This window comes from Notolepis coatsorum (genome assembly GCF_963971535.1).
Source record: "Notolepis coatsorum genome assembly, chromosome: 10".
In the NCBI taxonomy this organism is placed as follows: domain Eukaryota; kingdom Metazoa; phylum Chordata; class Actinopteri; order Aulopiformes; family Paralepididae; genus Notolepis; species Notolepis coatsorum.
The window spans coordinates 4,017,262-4,043,245 of record NC_140174.1 but is presented as its reverse complement, the minus strand read 5'-3'; the positions used below and the strand labels follow the sequence as shown (position 1 = coordinate 4,043,245).

General features: G+C 42.8%; 1 protein-coding gene across 1 annotated transcript in view; it reads right to left on the bottom strand.

Moving 5' to 3' along the window:
- The window catches only part of mbtd1 (mbt domain containing 1), a 32,153-nt gene extending 6,882 nt beyond the window's left edge, over positions 1-25,271 (bottom strand). The window contains exons 1-12 of the mRNA XM_084323559.1: positions 25,155-25,271; positions 20,733-20,943; positions 19,544-19,677; positions 17,842-17,956; positions 17,075-17,157; positions 16,242-16,359; positions 13,819-13,953; positions 11,697-11,785; positions 8,639-8,873; positions 5,605-5,660; positions 5,236-5,340; positions 2,916-3,063 (exon numbers count right to left, since the gene is read on the bottom strand). Of these exons, the coding sequence (XP_084179685.1) occupies positions 2,916-3,063; positions 5,236-5,340; positions 5,605-5,660; positions 8,639-8,873; positions 11,697-11,785; positions 13,819-13,953; positions 16,242-16,359; positions 17,075-17,157; positions 17,842-17,956; positions 19,544-19,677; positions 20,733-20,943; positions 25,155-25,175 (1,450 nt within the window). The 5' untranslated portion in view covers positions 25,176-25,271. The remainder of the gene's footprint in view (positions 1-2,915; positions 3,064-5,235; positions 5,341-5,604; positions 5,661-8,638; positions 8,874-11,696; positions 11,786-13,818; positions 13,954-16,241; positions 16,360-17,074; positions 17,158-17,841; positions 17,957-19,543; positions 19,678-20,732; positions 20,944-25,154) is intronic.
- Between the last annotated feature and the right edge of the window lie 713 nt (positions 25,272-25,984).

The window sequence follows — 25,984 nt, the reverse complement described above, 5'->3', positions numbered from 1 at the left end:
GGAAATTAATAAATTAGCTATCAGCCCCACCAGGTGATCAGGGGGCGGTACCAAGACTTGCCTGATGTTCTTATACATTTTTAGACATGATTTTGTAACAATTTATCTTTTAAATTTTTTTTAGAAAAGATTTTTAGAGAAATCTATATATATTAAACACAGTATTAGACACGATTCATTGCATCTACAGATAGGCAACAGTGTGTAAAGTACTTTGTTTGGACCCGGTCCAGGTCCTAGCCACTGAAAAAACACAAAAAAAAGAAAAAAAACACACATTGGAGCATCAAAAGTGAGTTGCGAGCCCCGCTGTGTTCACATAACGTGAGCTTCACCACGCGGGTCTGTGGGGGGGGGGTCGCATATCTTCCATGGGTCCCACGCGTGGGGCTACTCCTAGCTATGGAGCGTAATATTAGCTACTAGACTTAAAAAGGAGCACTGGCTTTCAAACTACAGGTCAGGATGGAAACAAAAGAGAAAAGTGTCGGGTGCTGAATGGCCCCTTAAGTCGCGCGTTATCTTGTGAACAAACCACACGGGACACGGCAGATTATTAATAAGAGCAGTCGTCTGGTAATCTGAAGGTTCCCCCTGGTTCGATCCCGACTCCTCCCTGGTAGCGAGACACTGAACCATTGCATGGTGGTGGTGCGTGTGAGTGAATGTGAAGCAGTGCTCAGAAGACTATAAAAGAGCTACTGTATATGAATCAATGCAGTCCAGTTACCTACTTAAGAACTATTTAGTATCCGTGAGCTAATATGTATAAAAAAATAAAATAAAAAATTCTGTACCTCATTGTTTGCATTTTGTACTTTAGGTTGCACTTTAGTTTGTATATTGTATATTTTGTAGTGATTGGACTTAATTCTTTTAACTTTCTTTTTACTGCATGAAGCACATTCTCGTACAGAACCAAGCATTTCACTGTAAGGTACATGTACTTTATACGTGACGAATAAAACAAAACTTGAAACTTGAGTTTGGCCATGTTTCAGTTTACTTCCTTATTAACACTTTAATCGCCATGGGTTAAATTCATAATTTACCATCCCTCGCCAGCTCTATTTGTCTATGGAGAAGTTCCCCTTCTTTGCAGGGCTATAACTTTTTTAATTCTATTGCTACATTGCCATTATTATGGCCCATTCAATGTCCTATATGTATTGTTCAGGGTGTAGCAACGTGAAACTTTTTCATTCACATATTCATACTAAAATATGGTCTAAAGTATAAGTATGTTTTTATCGTTTTCTGCAGCTTTCTTCAGAACGTGATTTATAGCCCTAAATGCATTATATTGATGATGAATACAAATACAGTTTGGTAGCGATCGGCGCGAGATGAAAGATTTCAACTGGACGTACTTCTAGAATGATCTACGTATGATCTGATGATGACCGGATGGGCGGGGGATCGTTTATAATTCCGTGGGCAGCGTTGATGATTCATCCAGAGTGGGTCATATGTTCATCATAGCAGTTTATATGGAATAAGTTAGAAAATAACGCTGAATCTTACCGTATGTTCCTCGCGCCGTTGGACGATCAGCGTGGAGTAGACCGTTTTCGATTATGGGATGTTGATCCTGATGAACCATTTCCAGGTTGTATAATACTATATACGTCCAAATAACGTTGTTTATTGAGTTAGGGCGAGCGATTGATCATCCAGTGTGTTGAGATGGAGTCCGGCTACCGATCGCGAGTGCCCGGAGCACATATGGATGGGCACTTCCTGTTTGGCGCGCCCCTCCCTCTTGGCCGATCGGCCACCAGATGGCGCTCTCGAACCGTTAGACAGTTGAGTGGAGCTCACCAGTACATCTCAGGGCTCGGGAAAGGAAATATGATTTCGATGACAGATTTTTGAAATATTGACATCAAAGACGAGTTACGGCGTCTTCGGCAGAATGAGCATGGCTAGGAATGACGTCTAAACTCGTCCCCGGCGATCATAGTGTTAAAACCTCCTCCCCGGGGCGGTCAAGTGGCGTAGCGGAGATTGCGTTCGTCACCAACGCCGGAGACGGTGGATTCGCCTGTTCGAATCCAGCTCACAGCTCCGGGGTTGTCACCAGCTTGGCTGGCCGCTCACACTAATACAATTGGCAGTATTAGAGGGTGGGAAAGCTGGCGGGTGGGTGGGTCCTGGGCGTTGTGGACGACAGCGACCCCTACAGTCCGGTCGGGGTGCCTGCTCAGCGAGGGTAGGATCTAAGGGAGAGGTAGTGCGGCCTCCCACACGCTACACTCTCTCCGGTGAGAATCTGCGCGGCCAGGCTGGCCTGCCCCAGGCTGCACATGCGTCGGAGGAAAGCATGCGACAGTCTCCGGTCTCCCGGACCAACAGTAGGGAGGGGTGCGCAACAACCAGGAAGGGTGGGATGGGAGAAAAATCGGAAAGAGGGGGAAAAAGATTTATAAAAAAAAAAAAAAAAAAAAAAAAAAAAACTCCCCAAAGGTTGGAGCAGACGGCTCCGCTGGCGGAGGACAGGTTTGAGAAGAACCCCAGTGGTTACAGAGCAGCAGGGCGGCCCGTCGCAGGCCCACCGCTCACATGGCGTCCAGAGTAGGGTCAAGTCCATTTGGTGCAATTTATTTCTATTTCAGGCTTGATTTCTTTTAGATCATTTGATTATTAAAAAGGTCCAAACACATGAGACTTTTTTAATTTGTAAAATTCCAGACATATTCTTCACCCCTCCACCCATGTTATGCTTTGGCCTTTGACCCTTCCCCCGAGCATCCCTGGTAAAGAGGCATCAAGTTGTTCCAGTTGAAAATTGGCGCAGATAAGTGTGTGTGTGTGTGTGTGTGTGTGTGTGTGTGTGTGTGTGTGTGTGTGTGTGTGTGTGTGTGTGTGTGTGTGTGTGTGTGTGTGTGTGTGTGTGTGAGACAACTTGTTCGTACCTCTGGGGGGCGTTAGTTCAATTTCGTTGATTTCACAGAAGCCAGCGGGGAAGATGGAGGGGGAAGTGCTGTGGTAACAGAACCAGTCTGAGCCGTCCACCGCCTCCGAACCATCGATCCCGATCATGAGGTACCCGTCTGCCAACACCTACACAGAGCAGAAACTAGCTTCAGTTAGTACCTACACAGAGCAGAAACTAGCTTCAGTTAGTACCTACACAGAGCAGAAACTAGCTTCAGTTAGTACCAGGTACACAGAGCAGAAACTAGCTTCAGTTAGTACCAGGTACACAGAGCAGAAACTAGCTTCAGTACTTAGCACCAGGTACACAGAGCAGAAACTAGCTTCAGTTAGCACCAGGTACACAGAGCAGAAACTAGCTTCAGTTAGTACCTACACAGAGCAGAAACTAGCTTCAGTTAGTACCAGGTACACAGAGCAGAAACTAGCTTCAGTTAGCACCAGGCAGGTACACAGAGCAGAAACTAGCTTCAGTTAGCACCAGGTACACAGAGCAGAAACTAGCTTCAGTTAGTACCAGGTACACAGAGCAGAAACTAGCTTCAGTTAGCACCAGGTACACAGAGCAGAAACTAGCTTCAGTTAGTTACAGGTACACAGAGCAGAAACTAGCTTCAGTTAGCACCAGGTACACAGAGCAGAAACTAGCTTCAGTTAGCACCAGGTACACAGAGCAGAAACTAGCTTCAGTTAGCACCAGGTACACAGAGCAGAAACTAGCTTCAGTTAGCACCAGGTACACAGAGCAGGAACTAGCTTCAGTTAGTACCTACACAGAGCAGGAACTAGCTTCAGTTAGCACCAGGTACACAGAGCAGAAACTAGCTTCAGTTAGCACCAGGTACACAGAGCAGAAACTAGCTTCAGTTAGTACCTCTAAAGAGCAGAAACTAGCTTCAGTTAGCACCAGGTACACAGAGCAGAAACTAGCTTCAGTTAGTACCAGGTACACAGAGCAGAAACTAGCTTCAGTTAGTACCAGGTACACAGAGCAGAAACTAGCTTCAGTTAGCACCTCTACAGAGCAGAAACTAGCTTCAGTTAGTACCAGGTACACAGAGCAGAAACTAGCTTCAGTTAGCACCAGGTACACAGAGCAGAAACTAGCTTCAGTTAGCACCAGGTACACAGAGCAGAAACTAGCTTCAGTTAGTACCAGGTACACAGAGCAGAAACTAGCTTCAGTTAGTACCTCTACAGAGCAGAAACTAGCTTCAGTTAGTACCAGGTACACAGAGCAGAAACTAGCTTCAGTTAGTACCTCTACAGAGCAGAAACTAGCTTCAGTTAGTACCAGGTACACAGAGCAGAAACTAGCTTCAGTTAGCACCAGGTACACAGAGCAGAAACTAGCTTCAGTTAGTACCTACACAGAGCAGAAACTAGCTTCAGTTAGTACCAGGTACACAGAGCAGAAACTAGCTTTAGTTAGTACCAGGTACACAGAGCAGAAACTAGCTTCAGTTAGTACCTCTACAGAGCAGAAACTAGCTTCAGTTAGTACCAGGTACACAGAGCAGAAACTAGCTTTAGTTAGTACCAGGTACACAGAGCAGAAACTAGCTTCAGTTAGCACCAGGTACACAGAGCAGAAACTAGCTTCAGTTAGTACCTACACAGAGCAGAAACTAGCTTCAGTTAGCACCAGGTACACAGAGCAGAAACTAGCTTCAGTTAGTACCTACACAGAGCAGAAACTAGCTTCAGTTAGCACCTACACAGAGCAGAAACTAGCTTCAGTTAGCACCAGGTACACAGAGCAGAAACTAGCTTCAGTTAGTACCAGGTACACAGAGCAGAAACGAGCTTCAGTTAGCACCAGGTACACAGAGCCGAAACTAGCTTCAGTTAGTACCAGGTACACAGAGCAGGAACTAGCTTCAGTTAGTACCAGGTACACAGAGCAGAAACTAGCTTCAGTTAGTACCAGGTACACAGAGCAGGAACTAGCTTCAGTTAGTACCAGGTACACAGAGCAGAAACTAGCTTCAGTTAGCACCAGGCAGGTACACAGAGCAGAAACTAGCTTCAGTTAGTACCAGGTACACAGAGCAGAAACTAGCTTCAGTTAGTACCTACACAGAGCAGAAACTAGCTTCAGTTAGTACTAGGTACACAGAGCAGAAACTAGCTTCAGTTAGCACCAGGTACACAGAGCAGAAACTAGCTTCAGTTAGTTAGTACCAGGTACACAGAGCAGAAACTAGCTTCAGTTAGCACCAGGTACAGAGCAGAAACTAGCTCTCTCAAAACAGCCGGGGGAACTTGAGAAAGTTAAGAAAGAAGAACCAGGCTCACCTTTCTTACAGTGCCTATACATATAGCGGAGAGGTTGAGAGGGTCAATGGCCTCCATCTTCATCCCATCCTTGAACCAGTCGCCGCTCTGGTCCACGTCCCTCACCTGCACACCGACACACAGCACACAGTGAAGGCAACGCGTTACACCACCGGGCTGGGAGAAGAAGGCCAACGCGAGGAGAACAACATTTCATTTTGACAATAAGAGTTGGTTAGTGACGTTATATAAAAGGAGAGGAGGAGAGAGTGAGACTTATTTATAATTGATGACGAGGAAGGAAAGACATTTGCAAATGTAAAAGATAATGATCAATGACAATAATAAGTGTGTGTGTGTGTGTGTGTGTGTGTATATATATAGTATCACCTTCTGGAACAGTTGTGCGGGGGCATCAACTTGACCATCGATTTTCTTTGACACATCTGAAAAACCATAATTTTTTCATGCTGATGGTCCAGGATTTTCAACAATACATACATATAATAAAAGTCCGCTTCATGAGTATTCAAACAGTGACACATTTGCTGGTATCTTGCCCCATGTACTCTTTTCAACGTCAAATGGTGTATTACAGCCCGATGACACGAGCAAGCCTTATGAGACATCTGCATCGTTGCATGGTGCTGAAGTGAACACAACACAAAGGATTGTGAGGACTTAATAAGTAACATTATACTAATTTGTATATGTTATACCCAGTTTAACCACCTGTACCATTGTATATTGCGGTTGCACTTTCCTGCTACATTTGCACTCTGGTTGGATGCCAAACTTATTTCCGTTGTACTGTACTTGTGCTGTATAATGAATGACGATACATTTTAATCTAATCTAACAGTCTATCAAACTATAACAATAGAGAGAAATCACCAGACTTATTCTCCGGTACTCTTAAAGAGTCTGAAGCGAATGCTAACAAAGCTTTCTGCATTACAACTGTATTCCTAGGAGAATTCAGCTCAGTGAATTTATATCTGAATTACCCTGGACCAGCACAGAGCAAAATTGTTGCTTAAACGCCTGCGTCCAAACGAGAGGGCCGGGGTAATGAAGCCACCTCAGACAACACGCCGAGCTCACAACAGGCTCTTACAGGATTGTGTTCGCTCCGGGGATTACCCAAGTGCGCTCTGAGGGGACATTATTGGGGAGTAATAGAGTTATCCGTAGCTAATGCCATGCTCAGTAGCAGCGGCACAATTATTTGGGGACTAATTTGATACCCGAGACTCTTACGGCTAACCAGCTTTAACACTTTCAATGCCGGCCGTGTTTTCCTTTTTACCCCCTTGAATGCCGCCATCCACTTCAATGTTAGCGTTAAAAACGCATAATTTATGGCTATGTGTCTAATCTGCCCGTCGCTTATCAATTACTTGTTTGTAGTCAACATTGTCGAAACGGATTTTTATTTTATTTTTTAAATCGGTTCATATCCTTTTTATAGCATTTCGAAAAGCTATCGTTTTCTCAAATTTCCGGAAAATATAAAGATTCCCTCATAAACGGCATTTATTGGAATATTCTCGAATACACTAGACACGTTGTCATTTGTCGGCCTATTTATGAATCGTTTTCAAATAAACGCTAGATTATCGATAGTATATGTGTACTTATGCACGCTATAGAAGCGAGCTGAGAAATCGATGACCTCATTTCCTCAACATCACACACACACACATACGGGACACACTGAGATATAGGTCAAAACAGCTCCGATTACCCCAAGACTGGTAACATAGATTCCTTACCTTAGATCAGATGTTCTCCAAAAAGATTATTCCAATTCCTGATCGCCATTCCAAATATCGATCACGTTTATTGATTGATTATTGGCTGCTGTAAATATATATTCCATATATATTTCCATCTCGCGATCACTTCCCTCTTGATCAGACGGCTCGCCAGCATAGTGGAACCAGTAGGCTCCCCCCCCCACACATCCACCACACATCCACCAGTATAATCGAATGGCCTGCCGTTACACAGGGATAGACGATAGGGGGCGGTATTTTCCCATCGGAGCTCCTAGAGGGGCTGCTGTACCAACGGGAGACTCGGTTGATGAAATATGAATTCAGATCGCTAAGAAAAAAAAGAAAAAAAAAAATTGCGTCGTCTGCACTCAACGGAGGGCATGAAATACCGACATAACACGTCGTCGGCACTCAAAGTGTTAAAGAACAGTGCTTTATAGAGCCGTTGTTTGGAATCATTTACCTCTTGATATCCGCAAAGAAAAAAAGGAAATATTGTTCAACAAGAGACTGAAGATGCAGTTATTAAGTTTGATGACTAGGTTGTTTCATTTTCTTTGTTTGTTTAGTTGTGTTGATTGGACGCTTATAGAGAGTTTGCTTTTGGTTCATGTTTTTATAGGATGACAATGACTCGTTGGGTTAAACTGGATTTGTTTTTATATTTTTACTGCATCAATAATTGTATGTTCTTCTGTGCATTTTACTTATTTATTTTATTTAGTTGTTAACTTGTCTAATGTGTACTTATTTTTATTTACTTGTACTTGTGTTATTGCACATACCGCAGATTTATATTGTATATAAATTAGTGCCGTCAATAGATTAAAAAAAAGTAACTAATTAATCTCACAATTTTCTGTAATTAATCTAGATAAAAAATTGCATTTTTCGACTTAAGACCAAAGCTTGTAACAGATATTTACTTGAGTAAAATCATGGAATTAATATAAAATCAACACAAAGAAAGTATATTTAGATTCAAATACTATTTTAATAGTAATATAAATCATATTAACAACAAAAATGTGTTCCATCGTCATGTCAGATGATTTTCAAAAAGGTGCATGAGTCGATGGAAAAAAAGAACAAGCAAATATACTGCTGAAAGTTCACAACGTTGAAGATTTTTCACTCCATAGATTAATCTAGATACATTTATTTTAACGCTTTAAATAATTTAAATTAATCTCCAAAGTTAAAGCATTCATTTTGACATCCCTAATATAAACAGATTGTTTTTTATTCTGTTAATTGTAGCTTTTTATTACTTTATGCCGTGGAGCAAACGGAGTGTAGGAATCCCATTGGACTCGTTGCATAATATGGCAAATAAAATCTGAAGCCGTCGCATGTCAAGAATGTGGAAATGTTACGCTAAATACAAGACTACCTCACTGAATAATATAATGTTAATTATTTGCATATACTTTCAAGTGGCCCAGGAGACGAACTCGCGGGACGATGCAGACGTTTAGGTTTAAAAACATTCCCAACAACCGTCCTCGTGAATCACAGTAATAAACACACAAAAGAAACGTCACCATCAGAGCTGCAGCAGATGAAACGCGGCGGCGATCACCAAAACACCACCTCGTTCCCCCACGCCACGCCACGGCGCCGGCCGGCCCGGGACCACCTACCGGATCTCTTGAAGCGGTGTCCGATGCTGCGGGACCAGCCGATGTTGTGGATGAGCGGGCTGTACATGTGGCACCAGAAGTCGTCCGAGCCGTCCTGGCTCTCCTCGTAGACCAGCCGGAGGCGCCCGCCCGTCACCAGCTCCACCAGGGCCACCCGCGTCCGGCACAGGTGGTTCTTGTCCACCACCTCCACGCGCATCAGCTTCTTAAAGGGAAACTGCAGGTTCTCGGTCACCTGGGAACAGGGAGGACCATGGCCTTTAAGGTTGGGTTCTGTACCCTCTCTCTACTGGGGGACAGCGGCCCCTACAGAGACCCTGGAACAGGGAGGAGGACGTGGCCTTAAGGTTGGGTTCTGTACCCTCTCTCTACTGGGGGACAGCGGCCCCTACAGAGACCCTGGAACAGGGAGGAGGACGTGGCTTTAAGGTTGGGTTCTGTACCCTCTCTCTACTGGGGGACAGCGGCCCCTACAGAGACCCTGGAACAGGGAGGAGGACGTGGCCTTAAGGTTGGGTTCTGTACCCTCTCTCTACTGGGGGACAGCGGCCCCTACAGAGACCCTGGAACAGGGAGGAGGACGTGGCTTTAAGGTTGGGTTCTGTACCCTCTCTCTACTGGGGGACAGCGGCCCCTACAGAGACCCTGGAACAGGGAGGAGGACGTGGCCTTAAGGTTGGGTTCTGTACCCTCTCTCTACTGGGGGACAGCGGCCCCTACAGAGACCCTGGAACAGGGAGGAGGACGTGGCTTTAAGGTTGGGTTCTGTACCCTCTCTCTACTGGGGGACAGCGGCCCTACAGAGACCTGCTGCTCCCAAGCCGCCAGGGGTCTGAGGACTCCATGCGCGTAAACTAGGGCTGACCTTCGATTTTTTTTTGAAATTCGAAGCTTCGGGGGCCGAGATTCGGTTTTAATTCGAAGCTTAGAGATAAAAAATAATAATAAATTATTATTATTATAATTTTTTTTTTTTTTAATTACCGGTATGTTGTGGGACTTGTACAGCACTTTGTTCAACTTTGTCAGTGCTGTAAAGTTTAAACCTTTTTAAATCTTAGACAAACTAAACACTTTGCTTTCATGAAATATTGTAAGCCGTCATTTGAGGCTTTATTTATAAAAGCAGCACAATGAACACAAATCTGTCGGTGCCGAGTCCGACCTCGTCTTAAATAACAAACGGCATTGCTTGTTGTAGTTAACAAAGAGACGCAGAGTTGATTTTGCACACACACAAAATAAATAATAAATGTATTTATATATATATTCAAATTTTATTTTCATATTCCAATCCCATGCCCATCGAACGAAGCTTCTAAGTATTTAAGACAGCCCTGGCGAAAACTCAACCCCTTTGAATTCAACGTGGATGCGCTCGAAAGCCAGATTCCAAACAGCTTTTATCCAGAATGGCAGGCTGGAGATTAAATATCTCTGCGTAGATCTGTCCTTCCCTGCAAACTATGGAGGTTGATCGTACTAGTGCTGGGCCGTCAAGAGTGTATAACTGAGCTAATGTAAGTGATATCCTTCTGATAAGTAGTTGATTTTGAGAGAACATGTGTAACCATTTTATTTACAGTCTGCTAGATATAAACAGGAAGCTAGCGTGTCACATCGCAATGGATATCCGAGGTCGCATTCACACCAGAGCCGTTTGGTCTGCTTTAAAAAACGCATCAGAGTTCGTTTCCTCGGATAGTCCGCTTGGTTTGGGGGTGGTGTGAAAGCTCATTCAAACTCTGGTGCGGACCAAAAAAGCAAACTCTGGTCCGCCTGAAAACGTAGGTCTCGGTTCGCTTCCAAGTGAACCCTGGTGCGTCCTTTTGTGGTGTGAATGCTCATCGGACCAAACGCAAGACCAAATATTAGGAAGTGACCCGATAAACTGTGCATCTTGAGTAGAAGGAAACAAAACAAACACCGCAGCGCGCACTGCAAAACAAGCACGCGTGGAACATGTGTCGTGGACAGACGTGGGTGAATGAGGAGGTAAAAGCCCCGATAGAGATATGGTCAGACGAGCTCATTAAACAGCTGCTTGTGGCCACTCACAAACACAACAAGGTGTACAAGTTGTTTAGCGAGAGAATGATGGCAATGAGCTTCAATCGAACAATCGACCAATGTCACATCAAAGTAAAAAAAAACTGCGTCAGCATTTCAGCAATATATGAGAATAATGTGTGTGCGCTGGGCTGGGCTGCTCTGGGGAATAATGTGGTGTGTGTGTGTGTGCGCTGGGCTGGGCTGCTTCGCAGAATAATGTGGTGTGTGTGTGTGTGTGTGTGCGCTGGGCTGGGCTGCTTCGCAGAATAATGTGGTGTGTGTGTGTGCTGGGCTGGGCTGCTTCGCAGAATAATGTGGTGTGTGTGTGTGTGTGCTGGGCTGGGCTGCTTCGCAGAATAATGTGGTGTGTGTGTGTGTGTGCTGGGCTGGGCTGCTTCGCAGAATAATGTGGTGTGTGTGTGTGTGCTGGGCTGGGCTGCTTCGCAAAATAATGTGGTGTGTGTGTGTGTGCTGGGCTGGGCTGCTTCGCAGAATAATGTGGTGTGTGTGTGTGTGTGCTGGGCTGCTTCGCAGAATAATGTGGTGTGTGTGTGCGCTGGGCTGCTTCGCAGAATAATGTGGTGTGTGTGTGTGTGTGCGCTGGGCTGCTTCGCAGAATAATGTGGTGTGTGTGTGTGCGCGCTGTAGAGCTGTCCCCGAAGCCCGTTTTGGGGATTCTATATATCCACTAGACGAGCGCCCTTTTCGACCGCGTGACATTGTTCAGAACGTTTGGTGCACTTGACAAATTGACGTGTGAAAGCAAACCGAACCAAATGAAGAATGCAACAATGTTGCAACTTCACCCCCCAAATCGCACGAGTCCACCAAACTGAAAGCGACCTGAGACAGCATTGTGTCACCAAAACACACAGAGAGCTAATGTCTGTTAAAAACATGAATGTTCTACCATAGTAGGCAAGTTAAGGAAATTAAAACCCAAATACTTTTTTAAAAAAAGACAAAAGGTAAACATCAAAATAGGGAAATTATCAAATGATCTCACCTTGGTAGTGAAGTCAGGTGGCAGTGTTTTAGCTCCAGTGAGGCGCTTCACGAGAAAGGCTTTCCAGTTAGAGTACTTGTGTTGTATCGCTAGAAGGGAGAACACAGAACCACCGCTGCAATTAGCCCTTTACTGCCACAGCTCAGTGCTTCACACTCCATGGCTTCTTAAGGCCTGTTGTATGCTGTGGACAATGGCCATTATTTCACCAGTGCTTAAAACCATGATACAGGAACATGTGACCGGACTTGTTAGCATCCCATTCGTTCACTAGACCATCTGTTGAATTGTAACTAGGGTTGGGTACCAAACTCTGTACTTTTAAGGGTACAGATTGAATTACATCAGTACTACAGAGTACCAATTCACAGTAGATCAACATGTTTAGTATAAGAGTGTAATATACTAAATGGTAAATCTATCCAAAGCGCTTTACAATTTGTTCCTCACATCTTACCCATTCACTCACACATTCACACAGCGACGGCGGAGGCGACCACGCAAGGTGCCGACCTGCTCATCGGGAGCAGTTAGGGGGTTAAGTGTCTTGCTCAAGGACACATCGACACGCTGCCCGGGAGGAGCGGGAATCGAATCGGGAACCTCCGGATTGCCAGACGACTGCTCTACCTCCCGAGCCACTGTCGCCCCAGTATACTAGACAAGAGGGAGCCTTTTCCACAAATATATATATATATTACTGTCCCGTCTCTTGTAAAGACCAGACGAAGTCAGAGGAGTTTGATCATATTTACAGAGGATGGTCAGATGAGGTATGGCCTTTATTTTTTATGTACCGGAAGAAAAGGTACCGTTGGGTACCGATACCGAATCCGAGGAACTGGTACCGGTATTGGTTCAAATGTGAACGGTACCTAAACCTAATTGTAACTGCTGCACTTTTTTTTGTTAGCTAGCTACAAAATAGAATGATCAAAACCCACAAAACGTCAACAATCTTGTATAAAAGCAATAACATGCTCAAAGTCATGCAATATCATGGTTATTGTAAATGGTAAAAAGAAGTGGCAAATGGTGCATTTATATAGCAGCTTTTATCCAAAGCGCTTTACAATTTGTTCCTCACATTTGACCCGTTCACTCACACACTCACACACCGACGGCGGAGGCGACCACGCAAGGTGCCGACCTGCTCATCGGGAGCAGCTAGGGGTTAAGTGTCTTGCTCAAGGACACTTTGGACATGCTGCCTGGGAGGAGCGGGAATACGCTCCAGTTACATCGTTACCGCCCAGATTCGGCTCAAACAAGGGACTAAAACACGTTTTGCAATTATGCCACATCAATGTGGAACGCCCTACCCACAGCCGTAAAATAATAATGTGATTCCCTACCCTCCTTCAAAACGGCTCTAAAAAAGCACCTACGGGAGGCCGCAATTCGAAACTGGCCCCGGTAAATGTCCAAACCCCCCCCCCCCCCCCCCAATGTACAGTTTCCTCCCCCTCAAATGTATATATTCTCTTTTTGAAACTCTGTCTGTAAATAAACAGTACTGTATATTTGCATGTCGTGTGTGTCATAAATGTTATGATGAATTGAAAATGGGGGACCCTGATGTAAACAAGACGAAAGTCTTTCTCTGGTCTGCATCCCCTTAACAATTGTGTGTATTGAGCCGTCCTGTATTATTGTACCCATTCTGCAATCTGTTCAATCAATCAAAGCGTATTGTGCAGCGGTTGGAGGATTTACACCATAATAACCAGGATATACATCACTCCCCCTCCATGTTACTGGTTGATTAAGGGCTTGTGTCCATAGCGGACGTTTTATGAGTCGTCAGCTCCTTCCCGTCATTCATTTCTATGCTACAGGCGCGACAGGCGCGCTCCTCTTCCCAGCGCCGCGCCTCGCGTTTATGAGCTCTCGGCGGCAGCGTTTTTGGGCGGAGCGCTCCCAGCACATAAAGTTTAAAAACGAGTTCAACTTTTGGAAAGGAGCGCGCTCATCAAGGTAATCAACATCGAGGAAGGGGCGGAGCCGCGGCAGTCGCGAGACCCAGGAAAACGCTCTGAGCTTTTTTTCCCCTTTTTTTCAAAGCGGTCCGCCTTGAAAAAAAACGTCCGCTATGGACACAAGCCCTAAGAGCGCTCCTCACTTCTTGGAGGCACCAGAGGCTTCCCGCTGGTGGCACACCAGCCCACGGGGTGGACCTCCGGGACACACAGGTTACACCAGAAGTCCTTGCTGCTGTCGCTGTCGAAGCCCTCGTACCGCAAGAGAGCCTTGAACCCTGCGGAGCGAACACAGAGCGTTCAATCACACACACGACAACGTGTACTAGATAAGATTCAGATTCTATTCTAATTCATTGTGTATAATATGCATGTATATTGTTGGAGGTCTTCTTCGAGTTTAGATAATATATCTATCATCTGTACATATCCCTTGGATTAGATTCTAATTTATTGACATTATACAGCCTGGGTACAGTACAACAGGAAGAGGCTTTCAAGATTCAAGAGGTTTATTCATCACATACATACACAAGACATTATAGTGAAATGAAGGTGGCCATGCCCGCTTCGTTCGTGCAAAAAATACAAATAATAATAATAGAAAAGAATAAAATAGAATAGAAATAAAATAGACGTGATAAAAATACTAAGATCAAATACAAAAGGCAATGAGTCCTATGTACACTTTCTATACAATATACAGTTCTGCCCTATGTCACACTGCTATCCTAACTATACTACCGTATACAAAAACATCCAGTTATGTTTTTTTCCTTTTTTTCTTAACACATTCGGGGCCATTGGGGCCCGTCTAATCCCACTCTATGAGGCCAGCTTTTCATTACAAGTTTTCACTGTGCGTGAGGTTGTTTGTAGAGCTAAATCTATATTTTATATTATTGCCATGTCTCCATTGTCATTGTCAATGATCTGGGGTAATTCCTGCAAAGCTAGTTACAGGGCGCTAAGGTAATAACGTTAAATCAATGGCGTTTCGGCCCTACACAAGCTAGAGTTAAAAATCTAAATGCATATGATCAGTATCATGTTCCACCATGAATGCATGAAAGGGGGGGGGGGGGGGGGGGGGGGGGAAGTCGTTTCTGATTATTGATTACCAATAACGGCATTCGTTATTGCAACATCATACGCTGACCGGGTGGATGGCTATGAGAACAAGGCCCGATCAGACTGAAATTTACATCGAATCGCTCTTACCTGTGGCCGGTTGGATTCCAAAAAGAATTTCCCAGTTATTTGATCGCCATCTGGTAGATCGATATGTCCATTGGCTGATGCTATATTCCTTTACTGCATACCGAATTCGGCGTCGCAAAAAGTATTCCAGGCGATCTGGTAAAGCCATAGCTTTAGGCTAACAGAAAAGCTAACCAAAAGTGACACCCGGTCTGCAACAGGGGGAAACTGCATTATCGAGACAGCGCCGATACCAGGATCTGGCCGGTACTGCACTTTCGGAGTCCCGATATGCCTTTTTCAGCCAACACACAGCTCTGTGACAACATCCGGGATATTAGAATGGAATAAAAACAAAAAACAAGCTCAACCCGTATATAAATACGTGGTTGGCCGCGAATCGGTTAAGGTTTAGCATCCAACCAGAGTGCAAATGTTGCAGTAAAGTGCAATAGTAATATACAATGTACAGGTGACTAAACTGGGTATAAAATATATAAATTAGTACTACTGAGTAATAGTGCTGTAACGGACCACTTGAGATTAAACCTGTCTAGACAATATCCTTTGCCGTTTACTAAATAATATTCAGCATGCCTTGAAATGACGTGTGGGATTTTACCCGAGTTCGATACCCGTAGGCCTACATAAATCTGTCCCTAGTGGCGCACCGTTAATCAGTACAGTTGGAAGCGCCTGTCAAGTGATGTAGTCGGCAGCAGGAACGTTTGGTGCATCTTTTTGTATCGCCTTTGTATTCCTGTGCGTCGCGACTTTTTATCCTTTTGTATCCTCATGTATTGATTGTGTGTTTTAAACGGAAGAAAGGACCTTCTCGGTTTACATTCCTTGGAGAGGTATGCCTTGTTGTTTATTTGATTATGGTTGTAACTTTGTATAATGTAATTTGTGAATGAATGATTTTATGGCCTGTGTAGGAATGTAATCCTTGTAGTTTTGATACCAATGTCCTTTTACATAATCTGTAGATACTTCATCTATATCTGTACATATCCTACTCTTACTAGTTACGCTAGTTTACTACCATACTATCTTTATACCTGTATCACTGTACATATTATACTACAACTCTGTATACATCTGATTAGCACTACACTCAGTAGTACCAACTTGTATATTTTATACCCAGTTAATAATCACCAGTATATTACTATTGCACTTTACTGCTACATTTGCACTCCGATTGGATGCTAAACTTCTTCTCGTTGGAACGGTACTTGTGCTGTATAATGACAATACATTTTAATCTAATCTAATCTAAGGGATGTGTACAGATATAGAATCTACACTCTAAGAAGACGTCCAAATGACAGGAATCAAGACGGACAGATATTTGCGTCTGTACCTGCTATCTTCATGATCGCCGCTATCCAGTAGACCTTGGTGGAGATGTTGGTGTCCGAGTTGAGGACCTCGACGCGGACCCCCTCCTCGATGTCTCCCCAGCACGTCCCCATCGGGGCCTGGAGGACGGCAACAAGGGGCCCAAAAGGTCAACTGTAAAGGTCTAGTTCAGCCGTCAATGGCATAATGCAGTGGTTCCCAAAGTCGGGGTCGCGACCCAAAGGTGGGGCGCGAGCAGCCACGGGAGGGCTGCGAGATGATTTCCAAAAAATAAAAATAAATCCAATTTTCTTTTTTTTTGTCAGGCCACTGAACATAGAAGCAGGCCAGGACAGTGTTTCTAGTTGTATTCTAAAATTCTATTCTATTGTATTCTAAAATGTGACTATATGGTTTTATATTAACTTAATAAATAAACAAAAACGAAAAATCTACTTATTTCAACGAACATTTCAAACTAAATAACAGATTATGCACATAAAACGCTGAAAACAACCGAAGCAACAATAGTATTTTAATGAGGCTATTATTATTATCATTATTATTTTGCAACAAGTTAGCCCTCTCATAAATAGCACATATAAATGAATAACTAACTTGAACTAACTTAATAGGATTGAAGTGATATTTGGCTTAAAAAAATCGGTCGCCTGGCAAAAAAAAAGGAGAAAAAAAAAGCCTGACGATGTGCATTGGGCCGCGGCACTCTGACGCCTTATTTTCTGGGTCCCGGCCTGAAAAGTTTGGGAACCCCTGGCATAATGGATGGACAGCATCTGACCACCAGAGAGGCAGACAGACCTGGTCTGACCCCAGCCAGCGTTTCTCACTCACGTGCTTGAAGCAGCTGACCGGAGCGCCGACTGTGTTGTTTCTACAGATGTATCGACCCCAGTCGAAGGTTTCAACCGGCACCACTGAGTGAGGAGACAAACGAAAAAAAATCGCATTGTAATTTAAGTCACATTTTTTAAGTCGCTTTCAAAAATCTAAATACCACTGTGTTCACAAAACATCACTGAATAATGTTCAAGTTCCACTTTTATTCGTCACGTATAGAGTACATGTACATTACACTGTGAAACGCTTGGTTCTGTATGAGCCCCCTGAGAATGCTTCATATAGTAAAAAAAAAAATAGTAAAAAGAATAAAGACCAAACACACTGTACAAAATATACAAACTAAAGTACAAACTAAGGTACTAAATTAAGTACAAAATGCTAACTTTTTTTAAATGCTAAAATTGGATCAAATATTGATTTGATTTTAAATCTTAATTTTTTTTTTATTTGAAATATTTATTTCGAACATGCAATGAATACAAACAAACAATAACAAAAGCAAAACACAACTCAATCTACATGTTCGAAAAGGAGTAGGAAGAAGTATACACTTATTTAATCCTACCCCTTTTCCACTACTCAAATGAGTACTATTTAAAAACATAAAAAAAATATATATATATATATATATATATGCAAAACAAAAAAACTAAAACTATTATGTAAAACAATAAAATAAAAAAAACATGAACGAAAAAAAAAAATAAATAAAAAAAAAATGGTGCAAGTAAGGTGTAAAAATAAAGTGTCTAACATACCTGCTTTTAATTTGGCCTGGTTCTGCTGACTCGCTTGATACTGGGCATACGCCGCCAACTTGGCCATGAGAGGCTGTTTCTGTAAAACCTTTGCCTTTTTCGTCGGGGGTTTACCCTGCCAAGAGGAAAAGCAGACATCGGTTAATATAGTAGTTACTTACATCCGTGTCGTCAGTCAAAGGTCAAGTCACGTCGATTCATAATGTAAATCCTCTACGACGTGACGCAATCATATGAGACGCACTCTTGAGATACTGAGGTCATGCGGAGGAATAACGCTGACGGAACACCATATGCACATTTTTTCCTATTGCTAGGTTTTAGTGAGTTTTTCCTTACCTTCGCGTGGGGTACGTCTGGGAGTGTTCGCATTCATTCATTTATTTTGCATTTATTCTAAATTTGTTGGACTTCATGGTGTTCTTGTTTTGTTTCTTGACTTATTGTGATGTTTCTTCTTGACTTGTTTAAAGAAGACGTGTCCGGCCCATGGGGACATTAACGTGTGTTGTCGGGCCTTACAAATAAATTTGATTTGATTTGATTTAAGTGTTATAAAAATAAGATTTATTAAAAAAATTAAATTTTAAATTGTATTTTTTTATTTAAAAAAAGAAGGTTCGAACGTCCGTTCGAAAAACCCTGACGAAGTTGGAACCCCAAAAACAGGCATCGGGGAAACAGCCCTAAGATCCAGTGGAGTGAGCGGCGAGCCTGCGTCTTGACTGAATCACAGGGGCCATGCAGGAACACCGGGGGGGACACAGTACAGGGGCCATGCAGGAACACCGGGGGGGACACAGTACGTGCTTTCATCCATTCTGACAGACAATACACCCCGCTGTGCCATGAGTATTTATACTGTGGACTATGGAAGAACTGTAACTATATGCCAGCTTACAACCTCCCCATCTCTCCTGTCATCTTCTGTTCTTGTTTATTTTTTTATTTCACATTTGTATGCGAGCATATATTACAGATACACAAAATATAAATGTTTATATTTATTACAACATATATATATATATAATTTTTTTCCCCTCATGATGTTTCTTTCTCTAGCTCCAACATGAACTGACAACGTACCCAACTGATCCATCTCCAATAGGGCTGCACGATTTTGGGAAATAATCTAATTGCGATTTTTGTGACAGATATTGCGTTTGCGATAAAATTTGCGATTATAATACAAAATAAATTTAAGCAGCCCCACAGAGGTTTATTGTAAAATGCGGCTTGCATCTGGCCTACGCGGTGGGTCTGTTCGGGACACAGAGCCTGAAAATGTTTCTTTTTACCTGGGAATCGACACCGGTACCTTTTTTTCTGTACTTTACTCTCCCTCTCTGAAGTCTAAACTTCACAACACACAATCTAAAACCCCTTACCTCCCTCTCCCAAACTTCCTGATTAAATATAAAAAATAAAAAAAAGTATTTAGTGATTTTCTTTTGCGATTTGCATCATTCCAAATCGCGATTTCGATTCACAAATCGATTAATCGTTCAGCCCTAATCTCCAACTAACTGATCTATCTCAAACCCCGCCCCCCGTATTTTCTTGATCCCCCCCCAATCACAACTGTCGCTTCCCTCGGACAAACTGAAGCAATAGGATCAAGTGTTTTCTTTTTCTTTTAGACGTCGCGATGAAGAGAGCCGACACAATGTCATTACAAACAGAAAGAACAGATCCGTGTTACCTGGAGTCTCGCCAGGATGCTGGCCTTCTTGGAGTTTGAAGAGTAGCTCCGGGAGCAGGAGACGCTGCAGAAGCGCTTGGTTTTAGAGTAAAAAGCATCCCGTACTCCGACCATCCCACACATCTCACAGGTGGCTGCAGGACAGAAGCCAGGACACACAGAGGATCCATTAGAACACAAGGCCACAACAACATCCCACACATCTCACAGGTGGCTGCAGGACAGAAGCCAGGACACACAGAGGATCCATTAGAACACAAGGCCACAACAACATCCCACACATCTCACAGGTGGCTGCAGGACAGAAGCCAGGACACACAGAGGATCTATTAGAACACAAGGCCACAACAACATCCCACACATCTCACAGGTGGCTGCAGGACAGAAGCCAGGACACACAGAGGATCTATTAGAACACAAGGCCACAACAACATCCCACACATCTCACAGGTGGCTGCGAGACAGAAGCCAGGACACACAGAGGATCCATTAGAACACAAGGCCACAACAACATCCCACACATCTCACAGGTGGCTGCAGGACAGAAGCCAGGACACACAGAGGATCCATTAGAACACAAGGCCACAACAACATCCCACACATCTCACAGGTGGCTGCAAGACAGAAGCCAGGACACACAGAGGATCCATTAGAACACAAGGCCACAACAACATGCAACACAGCCTAAAGCTTTGATTCATTCGTGCTTATTGCAAAAAAATAAAAATGACGCAATTAATTCTACATTTCATATCAATTAGTTTTACATGAAACTTTGCAACACCATCTTTATAGAAAATATAAAGAAAATTCAAATTGTAAATCCGGATTTGTTTTGGCAGTCTGAGAGTTGTATGTTGAGTTTTTTTTTTTTTTGGGAGGACATCTTCAGTTTTGCAGGATTTTTGGAGAAAGCATGGCACTTGAGACAATTGTACATGAATTCCTCTTGTTTCTTTGTTTACATACATTGCGTACAGCCTGTGTTATATTACGTTGTATTGTATTTTCTTTTTCTTGTGGCCATCTTGGTCTATATGTCATTTGTCAAGTATATTATTATTATATACTTATTTATGTGTCTTGTAAGCCCATATGGGCTGGGCATACACCTGTATGTAAGACACGAAAATAAAAAATATCAAATCAAATCAACCACTATTCCAAACACGTTCCGTGTACTACTGACCCATCCCGGCCTTTCCGTCTGGGTAGGTGTAGACCTGTCCATTGTTCTTGATGATGGGCAGGCTGGCGGGCACGGAGGAGGGCACCACCTCGTCCTCACTGTCCTCGGAGCTGGAGCTGCTGGTGGACTCCTCGCTGCAGCTGTCGTAGCCATCGAACATCCCGAACGAGTCCCGCCGCTTGCGCTCTGAACGTGGGGTGGTGCGTTCAGCCTACACACGCAGACAGGAAAAGGGGGATGAGAAAACAAAACTAAAAAGTAGTGATGCACGATATATCGGACGATATGGCAGTTTTTTTTACACATCGGTCGGTCCGATATCAAGATAGGGCCGATATGGGCTGATATATAAAAAATAAATAAAAAAAAATTACATGTTTTGGCCTTAAATAGTTAAATGGGGAACTATTTGACTATTTCTTTCACTATTTGGGCACTTTTACACAATTCCTGTGAGTCTATGGAACACCTCTGTAATTTTTAATTTTTTTTAATTCATTGTTTTGTATTTCTAATCAAGTCCTCAAAAACAGCATTTTTCTACCTCAAGATCTTAAGCCGTTTTGGGAACTGTGTGGAGTGTGAGTCTCAGCAGCCACATGGGGCCACATTATCATGCAGCCGAGTCTCTCTGACATCACAAATCAGCACATTTTCAGATGACTCAGTTCAGTGAGGGTGAATATTCTGAGAGGAGAATTGGAAGAATGCGCCAATATGAGAATTAGAAACATAGATCATATTAATATAAGTCCACATAGCTAGGAAACAATGCTAAACACTGAAAGAGGCCATTTATAAGATAGTTCCCCTTTAAAACATATCAGTCATTTCTGAAAATAAGTTACAAACGTTTTTTTTTTAAATGCGTTTTGGAAAATAGCTCTTTATTTGATTATCATAAAAATGTGTTTTCTATACAGAGATATCGACATCGGTAAATATCGGTATCGGCCAGAACAGCAATATTAATATCTGTTAACAGCCACAATTTTCACATCGGTGCATCACTACTAAAAAGGACAGCGAATAATGAATAAATGATTAACCCTTTCACTGCCACACTACACAGAAGGTTAACCATTTACTATCACACTACCGACGGTAGTAAAGGGTTAACCTTCTGTAGTGTTGCAGTGAAAGGGTTAACCGGCTGTTGTGTGGCAGTGAAAGGGTTAAGAAATAAAAGCACAGAATTATACACTAGGTTTAAAATGCAGTATACGGCGGGGGGCTACGTGGTGCAGTAGGCAAGGCGCTCACCACGAATGCTGGAGACGCTGGGTTCGTCAGTTCGAGCCCAGCGCTCCACATTGCTTTCAGTTTAGCTGGTCGTTCATACTAATACACATTGGCAGTAGGGCTGGGCGATATGGAAAGAAATCATATCGCGATAACGATATGATAATTTTATTTTATTTCTCGATATCGATAATTATCGAATTGTTATAAGTATAAAAAAAAAAAAAAAAAAAAAAAAAAAAACATTTTTTTTTTAACAACAGATGTATGCTTATTTTGCAGCAATTCTTTGTCATTGCCGCCATCTTTAGTGTTACATCCCCTCACACTCCAGTTCTCAGGCTGCAGCTGGTTTAAAAGCTAAAGTAAACCGGCTTCTCTGCTGGCTGTGGCTCCAGAGGAGTTGAACAGTTCTGGCTCTGCTAGTTTATTTTCGATCTTTTGGCGCTTTTTTGGCGGACAAACCACCGCACATGTGCACTGTGACTCGTGACTGGAGTCTAGTTCTGCTAGCACACATAGCCTACTGTGTACAGACGGTTTCAAAATGTATTTTAAAAAATCTGAATTTAGAAATCTGAATTTGGTCAGTATTGTCATTTGGACAAGCAAAGCCATTACTTTAAGTTGCAGGCAAGAAAGACAAGTCTGTCCACTGTTTTAAAACTGCCCTGTTGCAGGTAAAAATAAATAAAAAAAAAAAAAAAAAAAAAACGATTTTTCGATTTTTTTTTTTTTTCGATATTCGATATCGATTATTAAAATATATCGCGATATTTATCGTTATCGTTATATCGCCCAGCCCTAATTGGCAGTATTAGGGGGTGGGAAACTGATGGGTGGGGATCGGGCGTTGTGGACAGCGACTCCTACAGGTCGATTGGTGCGCCTGCGCAGTACAATCAGGAAGCGATGAGGGCGGCGCCCCTCCAAAGCGCAGACCCCTGACGCTGAAAGATCGCGCTGCGCAGGTGAAAAGATGCGACGGCTGCTACCTCGAGTATCAGAGGGGACTCGTGCTATGTATGACTTAGTCCACATTGCAGCCGGCTTGTGGGAGGCAAGAAACAGCGTTTGAGACAGGGAAGGTTGAATTGGACGATATGAAAATTGGGATGGGAGAAAAATAGAAAATGGGAGAAAAAGTGGATACAAAAATAATGCAGTATACGTAGTACATGACGTATCTAATATAGTGTACACAGGACATGTTGCTACTAAAATTAACTGAGCAACATGTGAGAGAGCATAAGTAGCAGACAGATATGTACAGACAACCTCTACCAACGTTCTAGCGACATATGGTGTACATATAATTGAGCAAGCTAATGACAGTAAACAGTATTATGTAACAATAAATATACATGTCCAATAATCTACACAGGGATGTGCATAAAACAAGAGCATTATCGTCAGAGCAGATGTGCAAATGTAAACTAAAACTAACATAATTAATTAGACTGATATGCAAACATAGAAGCATTAGGTATTGAATTAAGCACAGAGCAGGGAGGATGATAGAAATAAAAGTATGCAATTTAGAGGTCTTTATAAGAAAATAGCCTAGTGTAGAACGGTTTGGCTTAAAATGGTATGTGCGTGTGTACTGTAGCTGTGAAGGCGTCCAATATGGTTCTATGCTCGATTGATTGAAAATGTTATTAACAGATTGCAGAATGGGTACAATACACAGTACAGCTCAATACACACAATTCTTAAGGGGATGCAGACCAGAGAAAGACTTTCGTCTTGTTTACATCAGGGTCCCCCGTTTTCAATTCATCATTGTAATCATGGTAACCGAGATAAATGTACCAATGTAGTAGTACCATATAAATGACCAATAAATGTACCAATAAAAAGCAATGGCATAAGCTGCATAATAAGAGAGCAGTCAACGCCCGCTGCTAATTAAAAGAGCAGAGCACATCTGGTTAATGGGAAGAGGAACAATGACAGAAAATAATCGCCATCATCACCGTTACTATTGATTTACTGAACCCCGAGGCTCTTATATCCTCCTGTGTGGAGCTCACAGGAACAGCTTTGATTGATTGATTGAAAACTTTATTTAACAGATTGCAGAATGGGTACAATACAGTACGGCTCAACAATGTGTTAAGGGGATGCAGACCAGAGAAAGACTTCATCTTGTTTACATCAGGGTCCCCCATTATTTTGTAAAACATTGCAATATAATAAAATACCATGAATGTATTTTTATGAATTATTAAAAGAGGGGATAATAATCTTGTAAAACATTGCAATATAATAAAATACCATGAATGTATTTTTATGAATTATTAAAAGAGGGGATAATAATCTTTGAGCCCCCCCCCCCCCCCCCCTGCACACAGTATATATTTGCAGTATATATTTGCATGTCAGAGATTGCCGTCTGGAATTAGGACAGCGTTTTGATTCTTGCATTCACCAAAGTGTTAATTGAATTGATTGAAAATGTTATTAACAGATTGCAGAATGGGTACAATAATACAGTACGGCTCAACACACAAACTTGTTAAGGGGATGCAGACCAGAGAAAGACTTTCGTCTTGTTTACATCAGGGTCCCACATTTTCAAGTCATCATAAGTGTGTCAGATGATCAAAGGTGTATTATATTTCAGAACAATTACACAATTGATCTCTTTCATGATGAGAAGCATACAGTCTGTCAGTCAGTCAGTCAGTCAGAGAGCAGCCTGGATACAGACAACCAGAGGCAGTCTAGTCTATATTCAGCTCGTCCAAGAAGACACTAAACACTGGAAGCATCAGTACCAGATAGGAGTTGGTTATAGCCAGCTAGTCACTTACAATAATCACTAATATCGATCAGAGTCACCGGACAGACAGACAGGCAGCTGGGAGGCCTTGTTGTTAGCTCCCCCGGCTAGCAGCTTAGCTAACAGCGGAAACCTGTGTTTCCTGTTTCCAAGTGATGTAAAACTAACAAAGCAAGACATTCTCCACCATCTCAGCCGACACTTGTTCCACACGTTACAGGATAATAACAAGCACTTTTTACTGGAAGCTCCGGGAGGTTATTATTAAATATAACATGTTTTATTTAAGCTAGTTAGCTCGTTAGCTACTGTCAAACACAACAACAAAGGAGGAAGGCTCGCCGCAGCTAAAGCTGCTTCTCACGGCCTTTATCTCTTTCTATTCTACTCACCAGGTCCCGTGTGTCCTCCATCAACCCTTCATGTAGAGGACTGTGTGTCGAACTGGGCTGGCTGATGTGAATTAGATATGAATTATGGCCCCGAAGCAGGGCTTCAAAATCACCAAAGTGTACAAAAATGAAAACCACCAACAGGATATCAACAGTTACTCCGTCGCTTCTGCGCATGTGCCAGCGTAACCTACTTTCGTACGATTGGTCGGTGAGACGTGGGGGGGCGGGTCATCGTCGACTGTAGTTGGTGCAAAACAAAACACTGGGCTGGCCTTTTTAAATGCTCTCTCTGACTGACTGACAGGCAGACGGATTTGCTTCTCATAAAAAGATCAATAGTGTAATTGTTCTAAATATAAACCTTTGATCGGACACACTTATGATGAATTGCAAATTGGGGGACCGTGATGTAAACAAGACGAAAGTCTTTCTCTGGTCTGCATCCCCTTAATCTGTGAATCACTACCCACTTTCAAAAACACTCTCAAAGAACACCTACGGGAGACTGCAATTCGAAACTGGCCCCTACAAATGGCTTTGTCAGTATTCCAATGTACAGTGTCCCCCACCCACCCCCCCCCCCCCTCAACCTCCAATGTACAGCCCCCCCCCCCCCACCCACCCCCACCCCACCTACCCAAACTCCTCCAATGTACAGTTTCTACGTCAAATGTATATACTGTAGTGATAGATAGAGATAGATAGATAGATACTTTATTAATCCCCTTGGGGAAATTCAGGGTATCTCGCAGCTCACATAGCATACAGACATTTGACCATTCCCAAACAGTAGTTACACATTATGTCTGTATCATGAATTAAAATAA